At 41.0% G+C, this 18,138-nt stretch overlaps 1 protein-coding gene across 6 annotated transcripts in view; it reads right to left on the bottom strand.

Moving 5' to 3' along the window:
- LOC145998732 (anoctamin-7-like) overlaps positions 1-18,138 on the bottom strand; it is a 454,373-nt gene that overhangs the window by 126,259 nt on the left and 309,976 nt on the right. For all 6 annotated transcript variants that reach the window (XM_083135261.1, XM_083135262.1, XM_083135264.1 and 3 more), the window contains one exon: positions 11,655-11,762. In XM_083135261.1, coding sequence (XP_082991387.1) covers positions 11,655-11,762 — 108 coding nt within the window. The remainder of the gene's footprint in view (positions 1-11,654; positions 11,763-18,138) is intronic.

The following is an 18,138-nucleotide window of genomic DNA, read 5'->3' as shown; positions in this document are numbered from 1 at the left end:
CAAGGTTTAAGGTCGATGGTGGCGATTCAGTTCCAAAACTGAAGGGGAGGGGAGGAGGCAAGAAAAGTTTACTTTCTCTTCGTAGACAAAGGTTAGCATTAAAAAGCCATAGTGCGTGGCCAAAAATGGAGAGCAACTGTCTCCTAAATCTGCCACTGTTTAAGCTGCTGGTTTTTTCTTCTTTCAGAACGTGATATCGGGGCATTATTTTATCACTCGACTCCTCTGTTGCAATGTACGAACGTTGTGTTTGTGCGAAACGATCTCAGTATGTGTATGTCTCCGTTTCACGAAGTTGTTATGCAATAGACAATCCATTCGAATGTTTTGATTTGATTTATTTTATTTTACTTCGCGTTTTGTGCCTCTTGGCTAATTTGCGAAGATGGGGATGAGTGATGAAATGATGAAATTGATGAATGGACATTCACAAACAACCATGCCCGAGCGGGATTCGAACCCGGGACCCTTGGCGTCGCAGCGCGATGTGCTAACCACTAAGCCACAGAGGCCCATTCGAATGTGTTCTCCCAGGTTTGGATATGTTCCTTTATAGTGTTGTCGCCTGCCTTCGAAACGTAACCTTAACAAAAATCCTAATTTTTCATCCTTGTGACTTGGATCTTCAAGATTTAGGAAGAATTCAGACCGAAGGAACACACACGTCGTTTGCAATGAGTGACCCAATCAATAGAAACTTTTCACACCGTAGAGGCACGACAGGCTGCACAAGCCTGTGTTCGATTTGTGAAATCCTCAAGCGAAACGTGTAGCTTGTAGCTTCGGTGTGAAACCTGGTGAGTCAATCTCATTGTCACCTTGAAACGGCAAGCTCGTGTTGACCACAGAAGAAAAATATCTTGTCAACCGGTGGGAATGTCCCTTAGTTTTATTCTATCTCCTTTTTCTGTGCTTCTTTATTAAACAGGCAACATCTTACGGTTGGGCATACACAAGAGATGTACCATGCAGAAATTTTAGCGGAAAATGCAGGCTCCACCAGGCATACCGTGCCATTGCTCTACAGCGCCAGCAAAAGATCAAGCGAAGCCAAGGGTGGCTCGGTAGCTTACTTGGTAGAACAAAGAATGGCACGGTATATGCCAGAGACCCTGGTTTTCGACTCATGGTCGAGCTTGCTTTTTCCGCTAAAATTTCCACATATGCAACATCTTCTTGCTTTCTCTTCTCGACATTCATAAAATTTTCGGCCTTCATGGCTGCCCCTTTGTGGTAGTTAGTGTTTGAGTGTTTTTCCAAAACAGTTGACTTAAAAGTCCTTTCTTAACCCACGAAACTTTCGGACTGCATACAGGAAACTTGGTCCGGTCACTAATTAATCATCACTCAAAACTTAGATTTTCAGTCAATCTGTGCAGCTTATTTCCTTTTTTTTTTTTTTTAAAAAAAAAAATTATGCTCCAATGCCCATTACTGCTGATATATTTACTTTAGAGACCTTCGATCTCTTCGGTTTGAGTTGGTGTTTTAAGTCCACTTTATGCACAGTAAGGCTAATCGGGACTGGACCTACAGTTTAAAGTGGGATCCGAACCACTTGTACCTCCACCGGGTATCGAACCCGGGACCCCTTGATTACAAGGCAACGACGCTACCACTGCGCCAAAGCGATCTCTTCGCCTCATGACCCGAAACTAGCACTACACTGTCGGCAATGTCTTCAGCTTTGGACCCGAACTTGTAATAGTGGTAGACTTCAGCACTTTCCAGCAAAATATGTCACTAGTTCTCCCCCCCCCCACCCCCTAATCTCTACATCTTATAAAACTGTCAATGGACACTGACTGATCACTAATCGACTGTCACACTTACTCCTGAAGTCTTATTGAATGATTCTGTTGTACCAACCGTGAAATTGAATCCGCGTATTTATATAAATATTATATTCTGGAATGTTCCGCACATAAAATGTCTTGTAGTTCGACTCCACCTCCTATTCACTTTTCAGAGAATTAGTAATTCAACGAATCGCCCGACTCATGGCGTTGTCTTCAACAGTGCTTTGTTGTGCAATTTCCAAATGCTGACAAATCTTTAAATAATGCTCTATTTGGTTCGGACAACACCGAAAGAGCAAGAAAGGTTTACATACAATATTATCAATAACAGGGTTATGCCTCAGGGTTCTAGAATATTCTCAGCTTTTCCTCGATAATTATATATATATATATATATATATATATATATATATATATATATATAATCACAATATTTAATTTCACACACAAGCCAAAAACCTCATCTAGTGTAAATCGAAAAATTTCGGAGGGGACTCGAGCCCCCTGAGCCCCCCCTCTGGATACGTGCCTGACTCAGATGCTTGTATATTATCATTGTTATAGTGTGATAAACAACAAGAAATAAAGACGGAGCAGTTGCATCTTCCATTGATAAGGTGTCATTGGCCCACCCACAATACTGTATATGACACGATTTTTGTGACAACGTATAGTTAAAAATAATAAATATATATTAAAAATAATAATTATACTTGATGTAAATTAATTATGCAATATATAACTCAAATAATCTTAGTCAAAAATGATACTCATTGTTAAACCTTATTGCTTAATAAAGAAAATTTATTATTATTATCATTATTATTAACTTCCTTCACATGAATGAGTTAACAATTTCGTGTCATTTCAATGTATGAAATGCACGTGGTAAAGGAACTAGTTTTTTCTTCAAACATCGCTAACTCTCTACGGAGGGCAACCCTCATGAGGGCAGACCTCACCCTCACCCTCACCCTCCGAAGACTTGTGAGGGTGAGGGTGTGTGAGGGCGAGGGCGAGATCGATCCGTGAGGGTGAGGGCGTGTGAGGGTGAGGGCGAAAGGAGAGTTGTGAGGGTGAGGGCGTGTGAGGGCGAGGTCGAAAGGCAAATCGTGAGGGTGAGGGCGTGTGAGGGTGAGGGCGAATCCGAGCCGTGAGGGTGAGGGCGTGTGAGGGTGAGGGCGACCTGTGAGCCGTGAGGGTGAGGGCGTGTGAGGGTGAGGGCGAGAGGCAAGTCGTGAGGGTGAGGGCGTGTGAGGGTGAAGGCGAAAGGCGAGTCGTGAGGGTGAGGGCGTGTGAGGGTGAGGTCGAAAGGCAAATCGTGAGGGTGAGGGCGTGTGAGGGTGAGGGCGAAGCCGAGCCGTGAGGGTGAGGGCGTGTGAGGGTGAGGGCGACTGGTGAGTCGTGAGGGTGAGGGCCTGTGAGGGTGAGGGCGACTGCTGAGTCGTGAGGGTGAGGGCGTGTGAGGGTGAGGGCGAAAGGCAAATCGTGAGGGTGAGGGCGTGTGAGGGTGAGGGCGAAGCCGAGCCGTGAGGGTGAGGGCGTGTGAGGGTGAGGGCGATAGGCAAATCGTGAGGGTGAGGGCGTGTGAGGGTGAGGGCGAAGCCGAGCCGTGAGGGTGAGGGTGAGGGAGGTTGAACGAAAATGACCACCTCTGGTCTCAACATGTTCTTTGGAATGGCGCGACTGACGGTTTACAACATTACCCGTGGCTCTCCACTGTCTAACCAACCTAAGAATGCTGTGTCTCTCTGGAACAGGTGCATGACGATCTTCATTTTTCCGCCGCATTGTACGGTGCCCGATTGGATGAAGGCTTCCATCTTCGAAATCCGCGTCTGCATCGGATCTCATTGAAGACAAAAGATTATTCTTATTAATTTTCACGAAATTCTAATTAGTTAATAAAAATAAATTTATTTGTCTAAAAGATAAAATATTGGCGTATTTCTTCGAACGAAAAAGGCTTTCTTTACGAAAATGGAAACTCAAAGCAGACGATTGGTAGTTCCGAAAGGAGACGAACTGTGGTTCCGAAAGGAGACGAACTGTGGTTCCGAGAATACTGTGCGTTGCCATGGTAACGCATGACGAAAGCATGTGACGTCACGCTCCTCGCGATACTAGCGCTTCAGCGACAGGCAGAAAAAACACGCTAGCAGACGACAAATGATTTCCACGGGGGATATAGGAAGATTCAAATCTGTATAACCTATTTCTAATCTGTGATATTAATCGTCTGACTCCTAACTCTCCACGGATGTAGGTATGCCACACATGCGCAGTTGCATTTTGGCAAGGTTGCCAACTCAAATTGGTAGATACAAATTGCGCCACCCTGTACCACATGCCACTATGATGGTGAATTCATTTGGTTTAGTTTACTTTGTTTTTCTCCCACTTTTGGCTAATTGCGAAGGTGAGGATGAGTGATGATGTAATGAATATTATGAAGGGACACTCACAATGAACACCCATGCACAGACCGGGAGTCGAAACCAGGACCCTTGGTGTCATAGCGCGCTGTGCTATTCACATCGTCACGGACAGCGGCTTTTCTTTGTGTGAAATACGAGGGTCACTATTTATATTTTGATCCTAACAATGAAAAAAAACAGGAATTTGGCATTGAAAACTGCTTTATTGTTTTTCGAAGTATTCTCCTTTATGGTCAATACACTTTTGCATTCGTTCGAAACATTTGTCAAAGCAGTTTTTCCAATCTTCTTGAGACACCTCCATAATATGGTTTTTGAACGCATCAACGGCGTCTTCCGCCGACGAAAATCGTTGTCCACGCAATTTATTCTTGACATTCGGGAACAAGAAGAAGTCATTGGGTGCCAAATCAGGACTGTACGGCGGATGACCCATCAATTCGATTTTTTGACTGTTCATAAAGTCGGTTGTTAGACGAGATGTGTGACAGCTGGCATTGTCTTGATGAAGAATGATCCGACGCGTTTGTTTGTTTTCCGTATATGACCGAAGACCTCTGGCAAACAAATTGTTGTGTACCATTCAGAGTTGACCGTTCTACGTTCCTCTAAAGGCACAGTTGCCACATGACCACTTTTCCAGAAAAAACAGGCGACCATTTGTTTCGATGTGCTTCGAGCGCGAACAACTTTTGTTGGATTGGGTTCATCTTGAAACACCCATACAGTCGACTGCTGTTCAGGGACTGCGAACCGAATTTGAACTCGAACTGAAACATGCTTCAGTTCGACTTATAGTTCGCACTCGAACCTGAACTGAAATGTTTCGCTACATTCTGGTGCACCATAACCCTCCGTGTAATTTCAGTTTCAGTTCAGTTCCGGAATGAAACCGCACTGTGAACACTTTTGGTTCGCACCCGAACCTGAACTGAAATGTTTCGCTATATTCCGGTGCACCATAACCCTCCGTGTACTTTCAGTTTCAGTTCAGTTCCGGAATGAAACCTCACTGTGAACACTTTCGGTTCGCACCCGAACCTGAACTGAAATGTTTCGCTACATTCTGGTGCACCATAATCCTCCGTGTACTTTCAGTTTCAGTTCAGTTCCGGAATGAAACTTCATTGTGAACACTTTTGGTTCGCACCCGAACCTGAACTGAAATGTTTCGCTACATTCTGGTGCACCATAACCCTCCGTGTACTTTCAGCTTCAGTTCAGTTCCGAAATGAAACCTCGTTGTGAACATTTCCGGTGCGCACCTGAACTGAAATGTTTCGCTACATTCTGGTGCACCATAACCCTCCGTGTACTTTCAGTTTAAGTTTTGTTTCGGAATAAAACTTCGTAGTGAACAATTTGGTATTTTGGGGGCTGCCAGATCCGAATATTTGGAAATAGATAAGATCCAAAATGCCATTAAGGCAGTGTTTCTCAATTTTTTTTCCTGAGAGTCCCCCTTGACATAATTGAATATTTCTGTGTACCCCCTGAATTCTCAATATTTTATATACCTAAACATTGTATGAAATAAGTGTGAAAAATGACACCAAACACGAACTCATTGCTTCCAATACGCTACATAATAATATGGATACGTAGTTATTACTTCTGAGTGGCAATATGTTTGTAATTCGTATATCTTGGTCGTGTTTGGTGTCATTTTTCATATTTTATAGCCCAGATTTCAATTATAACAAAATAAATGTAATATTGTTACAACATAAAAAAATAACATTGTTGATTCAAATAGTCAGTAGGTGACTCACTAGTCACTAGGTCCGTCCGGTCCAGTTTCTATTGCGTCACCACCTGTACGAAGGGAACAGGAAGTATGTATTTTCCAACATGCCTTACATCGCATTGCATTCCCGTTCCCAACCAATCACGTGGCCTCCTACCCGACTGCCATGCCATCAAACTGTTTAAATCCAGGTACTATAAATAACCCTGTTCATGCAAGATATTAATCAAATCCACATTGGAATCGTGTTTTTCACCACAGCTGCAGCGCAATTCAAGAAACAATTCTCATATCGGCATTGTCCAAGAGTGGTGGTTATTGGTTCTGCGGTCACGAAAGAAGTTTGATCGACACACTGTCGGCTTAAACCACAATACATTTTCTTTCAATGGGTAACTGGGGAAGGCAAGTGCAATGCGCATTTTCCCCACTTTTCATTGTGGTTACTCTTGAGAGGGCGCATTTTTCCCACTTTTATTGTGAGAGCGCACTTTTCCCGGACGCATTTTTCCCGACACCGGTGGTTTTGGCTGCACCAGCCACCCAGGTAAGCGTGGAGCGGTTGTTCTCAAGTGTGAAGTTTGTAATGTCAGATTTGAGGTACAACCTTTCCTCTCCAACACTTGATGATCTCATGGTCTTGCGGACGAATGCTTTATTCCAAAAGCGTTCTGATCAGCACTTGCCAGCCTTAAACCAAGATGAAAATTCTTTCAGTTCCTCTATTAGCTCCAGTAGTGTTTACGAGTTCGTCGAGGAGGAAGGTCAATAGTCATTGTTTTTAATGTTCACATGTTTGCTGTCGTTTTTCATAATTCTCGTTTGGAAAGACATTTAAAAGATTAACATTGTAAGATTTATGTATGACCTAATTTCCTTTTTTATTCAAAATTTAAATAATAGCTGTTAAAGTGCAAATACGAGGTTACATACGAGGAGGAGGAACTCGTACTACAAAATTATGACATGTATCATTTACAATCAACCAAAGTTTGTGAAGCATATTTTTAAGTGATTTTTTTTAATCCATGGTTATTTGTAGGTGTGAAAATATCCATCGAGGATAGATGCTTATTGCGTTTTTCATAAATTAACAGTTCATACACTATTTTATTTTAATTTTCTATTTTCAGGAATTCAGAAAACCAAACAAAATTATGTAATTACATACAAAAGAGTAATACAAAAGAGTAAATGCCATTTTCCATGAATTGGAAAATTTGCTGCCATAGGAAAATCTAATGTGTATTAATCTTATTGATGTAGTTTTGCGCGAAAATGGACACACTTATGAAGCTAGCCACAGCTCACATAGAATTGTATCTGTTTTATTAACTACAATTTGGTTGCTGTACTGTGATGACATACGTTACTTTCATAAATGTATTTGTTTAACTACAATTTGGTTACTGTACTGTGATGTCATACGCTACTTTCAGAAATTAAAAAAGAACAAGGGTTTCCTTATCCTCTATTGTAAAAAAACAAATAACAACAAAGCTGGAACCTGCCATAGTTGCCAACCCATAAGAACTTGTTTGTTACATCTGCACATGTGTTTATGTGTGAACAAGTATGTTGAAAACTGAAAACTTTCATTCCGGGCCAAACTGGAAGTGAAAGTTCAGACCATCCATTTACAGTTCGGGTAGATATACTCCGGTTTCGTTCCAATTTTAGTTCGAGAACTAAAAATGAACAGAAGGGTTTCATTCCGGGCCGAACTAGAAGTACAACCTCAGATCATTCTAGTTACGGTTCGGATAGATATGCTCCGGTTTCATTCCAGTTTCAGTTCGAGAACTGAAAGTGAACCGAAAGGTTTCATTCCGGGCCGAACTGAAACTAAAACCCCAGATCATTCCAGTTGTGGTTCGGACATATATACTCCGGTTTCATTCCAGTTTCAGTTCGAGAACTGAAAGTGAACCGAAAGGTTTCATTCTGGGCCGAACTGAAACTAAAACCCCAGAGCATTTCTTTTACGGTTCGGATAGATATATTCTGGTTTCATTCCAGTTTCAGTTCAAGAACTGAAAGTGAACCGAAAGGTTTCATTCCGGGCCGAACTGAAACTATAACCTCAGATCATTCCAGTTACGGTTCGGACATATATATTCCGGTTCCATTCCAGTTTCAGTTCGAGAACTGAAAATGAACCGAATGGTTTCATTCCGTGCCGAACTGGATGTAAAACATCAGATCATTCCAGTTCTGGTTCGGACATATATATTCCGGTTTCATTCCAGTTTCAGTTCGAGAACTGAAAGTGAACCGCAATGTTTCATTCCGAGCCGAACTGAAACTGAAACTGAAAGTAGGTTTCAACTGCAGTCCCTGCTGCTGTTTACGTTCCGGCTCATATGCATATATCCATGATTCGTCACCTGTTACAATCTTATATACGTCTTTTGAAGCACCACGGTTGTATTTATTGAGCATTTGTTTGCACCAATTGACGCGAGCGTCTTTTTGAGTTTTTGTCAAATTGTGTGGGATCCAACGAGAACATACCTTTCTCACAGCTAAATGATCATGTAATATTTTATATATGCTGGTGGAACTAATGCCTAAGGTTGCCTCAATCTCACAGTATGTCACATGACGATCTTGCAGTATTAGGTTTTGCACAGCATCAATGTTTTCTTGAACAACAACTGATTTTGGACGACCTTCGCGAATCTCGTCGGTGAGCGAATGGCGGCCACGATTAAATTCGTTATACCAGCGTTTCACAGTGGCAAAGGATGGGGCTTCATCGCCAAATGTGGAAGTAAGTTGATCGATGCACTCTTGTCTTGATAATCCACGTCGAAAATCGTAAAAAAATCATCGCACGAAAATGTTCACGAGTTAATTCCATTTTATTGTTGTCGCGCAATCTCCAATGCAACATAAACAACACAAATGAAGCTATTGACAAAACATTTGAAGTACGTTATGGTCAATAATGCCAGACGATTCCGTGCAACTTCAATCAGTGTTGCCAAGGCTCAAAATATAAATAGTGGCCCTCGTATAAAATCAATACTACATTTTGAGTACTGAATATGATTTGGCTTGACTCTGGCTATAGGTGAGGTTTCACTGGCACCTGTCTAACACTTAAGTTGAAACAGGAACAAATAAACATTAGGCTACACACATCGAAAAGCAAAACTATTTACTTCTGAGGATTAAAATGTTTCAATCTTATGATACAACTGAGGCCGTAGAAAGATACACGTAGTGACAAGGCAAGGATTCACAATTTAGGTCATTTGCGAAGGTGATGTGTTTAGCACCACTCTCCGCTCGCATATACCACCAGGATTATTCCCAGGCACCCATTTATTTATTTAGCGGACCCCAGAGCCACTCCCTGTAGCCACCTATTCCGGGAATCGAACCCGAGTCTCTCGCCTTGCAATCATACGCCCTTCTGACTAGACCACCGCGGCTCTGCAAAACTAACTATGGGGAAGTAGATAAGTTAACTTAATAAATGGAGTACGTTACAACAGAAAGTAGCGGGGAATATAATTCGGAAAGAAATCGAAATGAAGAATCGAGCAATCGCTATGACCCATAAACACTACAGACAATTGAGAGATAATTACTTAATTTCGAACTTCTTTCTCAATTCCTGATCATCACACTAAAATTTGCTGCTGTCTGCCAGCAGGCTTTAGTGCTGAATATCGCGAAATCATGTTTCGACCTTCAGAGCTGCCGTTCTTGTAGAATTTCGTCCCCGGAGGCTATGCAATCCGTCTTTCAGGCTGACACACCATTTGTCATCTTGGCAGGAAATACGTGTTGAGCGATGCGCAAATTAATTGATACGAAATTCTACGCCAAATATGTGCAACAATTTAATACCTGCTGAATGCAGACAACACAAACCATTTGGGAATTTCTCTACAAACAATACATACGACCGATTGCTGTCAACAATAGTTCTTCTTTCCCTTTAACAAAACTACAGGCATCTTTTTAAAGAGGAATTATCTTGGTTTTGGTCCCCATCTATCTGATGCAAAAAATTTCATCATACGTTTTACAAATTTACGAATTCTCTAGAATGATCAAATGTTATTAGGTGTCTAACCATTACTTTGCATAAGATAAAGACTAAACTACATTTAACGATGCAGATATAGTAACGAAAAGGAACTTTCATATGTCTACAAAGACAACAAGATAATCAGGTCTAGGTACAGAAGAAGGTTTTGAGTTTTCTTGACTTTTAAGTCCACTTTATGCACAGATGGACTAATCGGAACTGGACATGCATTTTGAAGTAGGATCTCAACAATTTTGTGCTTCCACTGGATATTGAACCAAGGGTCCCTTGATTACAAGGCAACCACGTTACCACTACACCCTCGAGAAGAGACTGTTATAGGAAAACTAATAACTGCTAAATACTTAACAAACCGGACAAGAACGATTTGCTGCAAGTCTGTACAAACGAGAAGCTACATCAGGCTTCAAATACATGAAATCAAGGTTGATGCACTTTCGGTCTCTTTGAAATGATCGTGTATGATCTTCTCAACCGATGTATTTTTAGTGCATCACACGAAACAGCAGGCAATATAACTACCCTCTGATTAATTTTTCTTTGAATGTGGATGTACCGTTAGCAGTGAATGCACTTTTACGTGTTATTGTGCGTGGCTTAAACTTTGATAAAACGACCACACAATCACTAATATATCTCTTGTTACCAGTAACGTTCGAAGTATTTGATTACAGGCATGTATAGGGTGTAAAAAATGAGTAACGAAAATAAGCAGTTATATTTTTTCAACAAAAGCAGAAAATCAGTTAATTCAAAATGTATTATGTAGCCATTTTGGTGTCAATACCTTGAAAGACAGAAGAGTTCTAATGATCTAATGTTTTTACGTAAATTAGTAAGACAAAATTGGCTATGTTCTGAGCTGTTAGAGAAAATAAACTTCCATGTAACACCTTTTACAGCGAGGAACAGAATACCTTTCTACACGGCATTCTCAAGGTTAAACACACACAAAACTCTCCAGTAGTAAGAGTTCAGGAATCGTTTAATGAGCTATTCCTAGTGCATGATTTGGACATATTTCTCGATTCATACAATGTTATTAGTTACAAAATTCTGTAAAACTTGGATTTGACTGTAAATGAGTTTTTACTATATTTATAATATGTTGTTACACTATCATAAATCTTAACATTATTTTATGTATTAACATTAATATTATTGTTAACATTTGTGTGTATTATTAACATTATCTTTGTGTATATTATGTTCAACATAAATGGGACTTCGGTCCTATGATGGACAAATAAATGACATTAAATAAATTTCACAGTGTAGTGGAATAGTTCTTTGTGAAGTTTGGAGCGGGTATCTCTGACGACACACAAAATATGTTAGTTTGTTTTTGTTAAGTCCTTTTTTACACCCTTCAAGTCCCGAATAATTATAAATTATTTATAATTTTCTTTTGATGGTATAGAGAGAATATTCACGGAACTCTTTGAATAGATGGTTACTTTTTCGGTGGTCTCAGAGAATGTTCCAAAGGACCATTATTTTACTGCAAGAAAGAAAGGCATTAAAAGAATTTCATAATATGTTTCTGGCATACGATTCCAATCTATAAATAAAGTACATAATAACATGAGAGATGTCCCACGTACCTGAAGAGGAGCTCGCATGTTGAGTTCCTCAGCGAAGTGACAGAGGACAGGCCACGGGGCGTGGAGTTTGATGAAATACAGGACCTTCTTCCCGCTTTCAACCACCTCCTGAAAAAGAAAGAAGCGAGCAAATTTAGTGTGAGCACAAAATAGTGCAAAAATGTTTATGTACATATTCTACACATTATCCAAAGAAATTGTGATTCACGTTGGAACGAAATGGACTTAATTTTGAGCATAATGACTTGATAGCATTGTACTACATTTTGCAGCATATACTCAATTTCATATGAAGATTAGCTTTCCTTGGGATGCTATAATTTTGTTCAACATGTTAATGAAGGTGTGCAAATTAAAATTGCTGTCTGAAATTGTAGAGGAATAAAACTTGAATGATTATATATATATATATATATATATATATATATATATATATATAGTGGAGGCAGTTTCCCCCCCACTTTTTGCCACCTTTGCCCCCTCACAATGCAAAAACTTTATGTACCAAGGGGAAGTAAATTACCCTTGCCTTCCCAGTTTTGGAACCCAATCGCCGCCACTAATATATATATATATATATATATATATATATATATATATATATATATATATATACAATATTCAGTCTTGTGAGTTCAGGATTTATAGACATTTGCCTCTGCAGCAAAAAATTGTAATATATTGCTAATAGTTTGTTTGAGTTTGTTTTCAAGTACACCTTGTGTACAGAAAGGCTAATCGGGATTGGACCTACAGTTTAAAGCAGGATTGGAACCACTATGTGCCTCCGCCGGGTTCTAACCCGAGACTCCTTGATTACAGGGCACGACTTTACCACAACGTTATGAGGGAGTCCCCAGGCAATGTCTGATAAGGCATAAGTGATTTACGACAACTACACCGGACGTAATTCAATTCACCACAACAATGTTTCCTAGGGGATCCACGAGGTCAATCCACGATCTCCGAGTATACTTCAGGTTATTTCCAGCCTTGGGAAGTGTTGATGCAAGTTTCTCCATTTCGATAACATAAAATTCCAAAACAGTCCTCCTTTGGATGCTGGAAGTTGTATTAAGAAACATCATTCCCAACGAGCAACCTGTCATTGCGCCTCGATCGATCTCAGAAGTATTTCCCCAATCCTCTCTCGAGTGAAACAATTCCCGCCCTTCATCTGGCATCCGGGACCTGAAGGATCTCAGAATCAACAACTGACGAGGAGACAGGAAACTTTTCCTCCCTCGAGACGTTTCCCCAAGTGTTTTCTTCCGACGAGGAGGTTCGTATGCTCAGCTCACCCCTCATTCAGGAACATAATGAAAAAAATATTGGAGCGAAAGAGGCAAGTTAAAGTGCTCGGGGAACAGGGACAAACTCAGCCGGGGGCAATGTCGAACGATGAACAATTGTGCATTTCAAGATTTACTTTATATTAAATTGTCTTTCAAGAGTTTGAATTGAGTATATGACGTCACGATTGCAACAGAAGAGACATTACCTCAGGGTGACAACATTAAGTATTATTTGCTTACTACTGCTGGATGTATGTCTCGTATTATCCTGAATAATACTATATGTCGAGTGTGAGTACTAGCGCACTCAGAATTCTCGTTTCATTCTGTCAATCAACACTTTGTTACTCACACATGCACGGGTATAAGGGGTGAAGTTTCAACCTAACTCCCACGTATATACACTGCGGTAACTGCAAAGTTGCAGGCTAACGAGTCTCTGGGATCTGGACTTACGACAATCCTGTGTAAGGTTGTGCGTTGTCCTGCGTTTTCTCCATATATGTGCGGAGAGGCCTCAGTTCTTAACCTGGGCAAGGAGAGTTTAGTCCTCGGAGACATGTGGCTCTTAGTTATGGTAAGGAGCTTAACCGTATACAATGTGATGGCGTAAATAGCCCGCGTGTTGACGCATCAGGCCTTTTTTTTCAATCACAGTTTACACGTAAGCATACACAAATATACAGGCTAATAAACCTAAAATCAGCGAAGGAATGAAAGGAAGATAATGATCTTCCACACATAAATGCGTTAGATGTCCACGAATTAAAACATGTAGCATAATCACCAAACAACAGTGTTGCCACCTCGGAACAAAACTTGAGTACATTCCAATCATACTTTCGAAAGTGACAAAAACTGAACATCAGCTTGCAGAAGCATTGCATAATTTTCTCGGGATCCAAGTAATACAAATACTGGGGAAGTAAAAACTGATAATGACAAATTTTAGCCCCGTTCCCCCTCCATTCTGGGGATTTCGCGAAAACTTTTTTAAGTAACTGCGACCGAGAAAGTTTTGTAATAACCACAGATTTTGTTATATCCTACCAGTTAGGCAACCACACTTACAGTAGTCACAGGTTGGTTGCATTTCAACAAGGATTTAAGCGTCTTTACTTGGGAGCACAAACAAGAAATTCTTTAGACAGAAGCTATTTAACTTGGCAACACCTTATACAAATACGTATAATTGGTAATAAAATGGGACAGCGGATATAGTCAAGGAGCAAATAATGAAGTGGTAAGAATAATATGACTTTGGAATGAATTTGGGATGTAAATTGAAAAATGATCCAAAAGCTAAATTTGAATAAAGGCAAATCCAGAACTGCTCATATCCAAGGCTACCTGCGACTGTTGTTCATACAATTATTACAACACTCCAAACTTTGCAGACAGAGAAAGATAAACAAATTCACATGCTATAATAGTACTTGAAAGTCCTCCTCCGTGGCCGTGCGGTTTAAGGTACTGTGCTTTGGGCTCCAACTGCGGGACGACATGCATTCGAGTCCGCCTGGGTTAAGTGTCTGGGTTCTCGGCCGGTGTATAGGACCGTTGGCAACCCACCATCGTAAGGAAATTGGGGAGCTACGAATGAGTAGCGGAACCCGGTCTCGGATATCTCCTATATCGGCTGAGGATTCGACGTGCTGTCCCCACGTCACCACATTACCGGTTGAAGATCTGCACACCTCTAGGTAGAATTGTGGGAAGGAGACTGGCAGTCGGGAGATCGGCCTAGGCCCTTCAAGGGCTATCGAGCCACAGGCTATTAATAGTACTTAAAAACCACCGGTTCTTTATGGTAGACAAGTTGATTGATTGATTTGGTTATTTTAGTTCGCTCTTCTTCCACTTTTAGCCAATCGCGAAGATATGATGAAGGATATTCAAAAACACTAAAGTAGCTGACCAAGGCAATTTATTAAGAATTAAGAATTAAAAGTACTTTACATGTAACGTTTCTACCCTCTATCAGGGTTTTCCTCAGACGAATAAATAAACTAAGCTTTTATTTTTTAATAAACTGCCTTAGTCATCTACTTTAGTGTTTTTAATATGGAAACAAGGCTTAATTATATTACCAAGGGATACTCATAAAGAACACACATATCCAGGCCGGATTCGAACCCTGGACCCCCTGCCACCGTTGTGATAAACACTCCACCACGGAGGTCTGCTGAACTTGATACGTGTATATGAAAAATTGAAGGCGATGACATTCATAAGAAATTAAAGAGCTGGAGGTAAAAAGGCAGAAGGGGAATTCTCCGAGTCTTGCTGATTAAAGCTTGAAACAAGTCCAGGGAAAAGACAATGCGACAAGCAAGAAGGATTGCTTTATCACGCGATGATCCGTTCCACCGTCTTATAGAGGACAAAGGCTTGTCACGAAAGCATACGACGCTCATTACTCACTATCTGAAAGCATCTCCTTAGGAGATACATTACTGCTACACGAGACAATGAAAAATGACCTCTATCAGCGCTCGCAAAGACCAAACAATTGTTCCTTGATCATCCTTCTAACAAGGCACTGAATAGAAAACTGATAGTGATGCCGCCCAGCACGGTGGCCGTGGGTATAAGCCATGATGCTTTGGGCTTGGGCTGGGGCTACGGGACGCATGCTGGTCTCCTGGAGGAAGCGTAACAACTTTTCTCCTGAGATTTCCGCCAGTGTATAAGACCGGTGGATATCCACCGTCGTGAGGAAATTGGGGAACTACGAATGACTAGCGCAACCCGGTCATGAAACCTACAACAACGAATGACGGTTCGTCGTGCTAACCAAACGTCAACCCTTAACCCGTTGGATGATCGCCAACCTCCTCTGACTGTGAGAGTGAGGCCGGAAGTCGGTTGGCAGGCCATGTGCCTCAATGGCTATTGCGATATGAAGTTTTAGATAGTGATATATCTAGATAATATTCTCAAGAATCTTTCAAAACGATAAACATTTAATTCTACAGTAAGTTAATTGTTGAACTGGTTGAATTAGATTAATTTACTTAGTTATTCTTCAACTTTTGGTTAATCGCGACGATAGAGATGACTGATAATATGATTAAATTATTGAAGAGACACTCGCAAAGAACACCCATGTCCAGGCCGGGATTCAAACCCGGGATCTCTGACGTCGTAGCTTGCCATGCTAACCACTCCACCACGGAGTTCGCTTAATTTTATCGTATTAAGTCCACTTTATGCACAGAAGGCTAATTGGGACTGGACCTACAATTTAGTGTCATCCGAACCGGTATGGGCCTCCACTGGGTATCGAACCCGGGACCCCTTGATAACAAGGCGACGTCATTATCATTACGCCATCGGGAAGGTAATCACAGAGGTCGCGTGCTACTATAAGTATCTAGGATTTGCTTTGCTTTAAATCTAGCTTTTGCTAAAAAGAATCTCTCTATCGTTTTCCAAATAGTAAAAAAGTCAACACAAATGTTTGTGCTTATCTCCTCTCCCATCACAGAACTTAGTCCGTTATCGACAGCATCACGAGAGACAGAGAGCAACCTCATCTTCGCAAAGATCATTTTATCCATCCGCAGCTCTCCATCAATCAACTGGCTTTTAATAATTCATGTGGGATATCTCGAAAATCCCGCACCCAGAGCCAAGAATCCGACCTACTGACAAGGGAAAAAGTCCCCCGCGCAACCTGGTCTCGTCGTTCCACTTTGGAGAAAGGCGCGTTTGGCATTCATTTCCATAGAAAACCACTTCTTCTCAAAATGGAGGACGGATGGAGAGGAAAAAGCTGGATTCTACTTTTTCGTCGCAGACTTAAATGAGCCGATTCTTCTTTGCAAGTCGTCCGAGGTAGGTATAAATGGAAGAGAGGAAGCAAAGTAACGTTTTCTTTTCTGCGAAAGTACCTCGTTTACAACGAACCCTTGTCTGGATACAAACTGGTACACAGGTCGTCTATCTTAACGCAGGTTTTTCCAGCGGAAATACATCAATATTCAATGATGAATGAAAGCTGTGTTACGAATTGTTACGAAATGTAAACATAAATCTGACGTCGATAGGTGCACCGTCATGTGTCACTGTATTTGGATAGAATTATAACACGGTAATTGGAACCACCACAAGTAAGGTCCATGGTTGAAAGGGAAATATTACGATACAATATCCTAGTTCCTTTTCGACGCCAGGGCTCCTGGGTTTGAATTCCGGCCTGGGTATGGATATTTGTGAGTGTCCATTCATCAATTTCATCACATCATCACTCATCCCCATCTTCGCAAATTAGCCAAAATTGGCACAAAAAGCGAAGTAAAGTAAAGCAAGTCAATCAATCCTAGTTCCGTTTATGTGAGGGAGTGATCACATATAGGGATGGGAAACGGAACAGAACGGGACGAGAAGGAACGAGACAAAGACTTGGAATGTCTCTATGCTTAGTTTTCTATTTTGTTTCATCTACGTCGCTTTCTTACCTCTTCTGTTAATCGCGAAGGCAGTATCTCGTCTCGTGTGTGAGGTACTCTCTTTCTCATCTCGATTTATAAACACTCGTCTTCGTATCAAAGGTCAACCCTCGCTCTTGTTCCTAGTCTCAAAATAACACTAAGTAACACCTTCAACGAGTCACTGCACAAGTGTTTGAAGCTTACAGATTGATTGAGTGATTTGTTCTTTCTACCACTTTTGGCTAATCGAGAAGATCTGGATCAGTGGTGATATGATGAAATTCATGAAGGGACACTCACAAAGAACAGCCATGCCTAGGCCTGGATTCGAACCCGGGCTAACTACTCCGCCATGGAGGTGGCCTGAACCTTACAGACGTCATTAAATCGAACAACTTTTATTAGCAATGTTTTCGTGTTGGACGCTACGAACTCTAGATAAACGGAATTTTAGCCTTAATGTATGCAACCGCGCGCACAGATTGAGTTGCCACTAATGAATTAACTCTGCAATCTCGACCTATCTGTAAATAACTCTGCTTGGTACGCTTAAATAAGTTATACATTCAATACATTTTTATATAAATTGTAGTTTATCAGTTTTCCTGACTCCATCTAAACAAAATGCACAACAACATGCTTTTCAATGTCGGAACAGTATTTTTTCCACTGATAAGCGAAATAGACATTAACAGTCGATATAGTCAATTTGAGGCACTATAGAATTTATACGCATAGTGATTGCAGTACCTT

Source organism: Lepisma saccharinum, chromosome 14, assembly GCF_977018435.1.
Source record: "Lepisma saccharinum chromosome 14, izLepSacc3.1, whole genome shotgun sequence".
NCBI lineage: Eukaryota > Metazoa > Arthropoda > Insecta > Zygentoma > Lepismatidae > Lepisma > Lepisma saccharinum.
The sequence above is the reverse complement of the archived record's forward strand: the minus strand, read 5'-3'. Positions and strand labels throughout refer to the sequence as shown.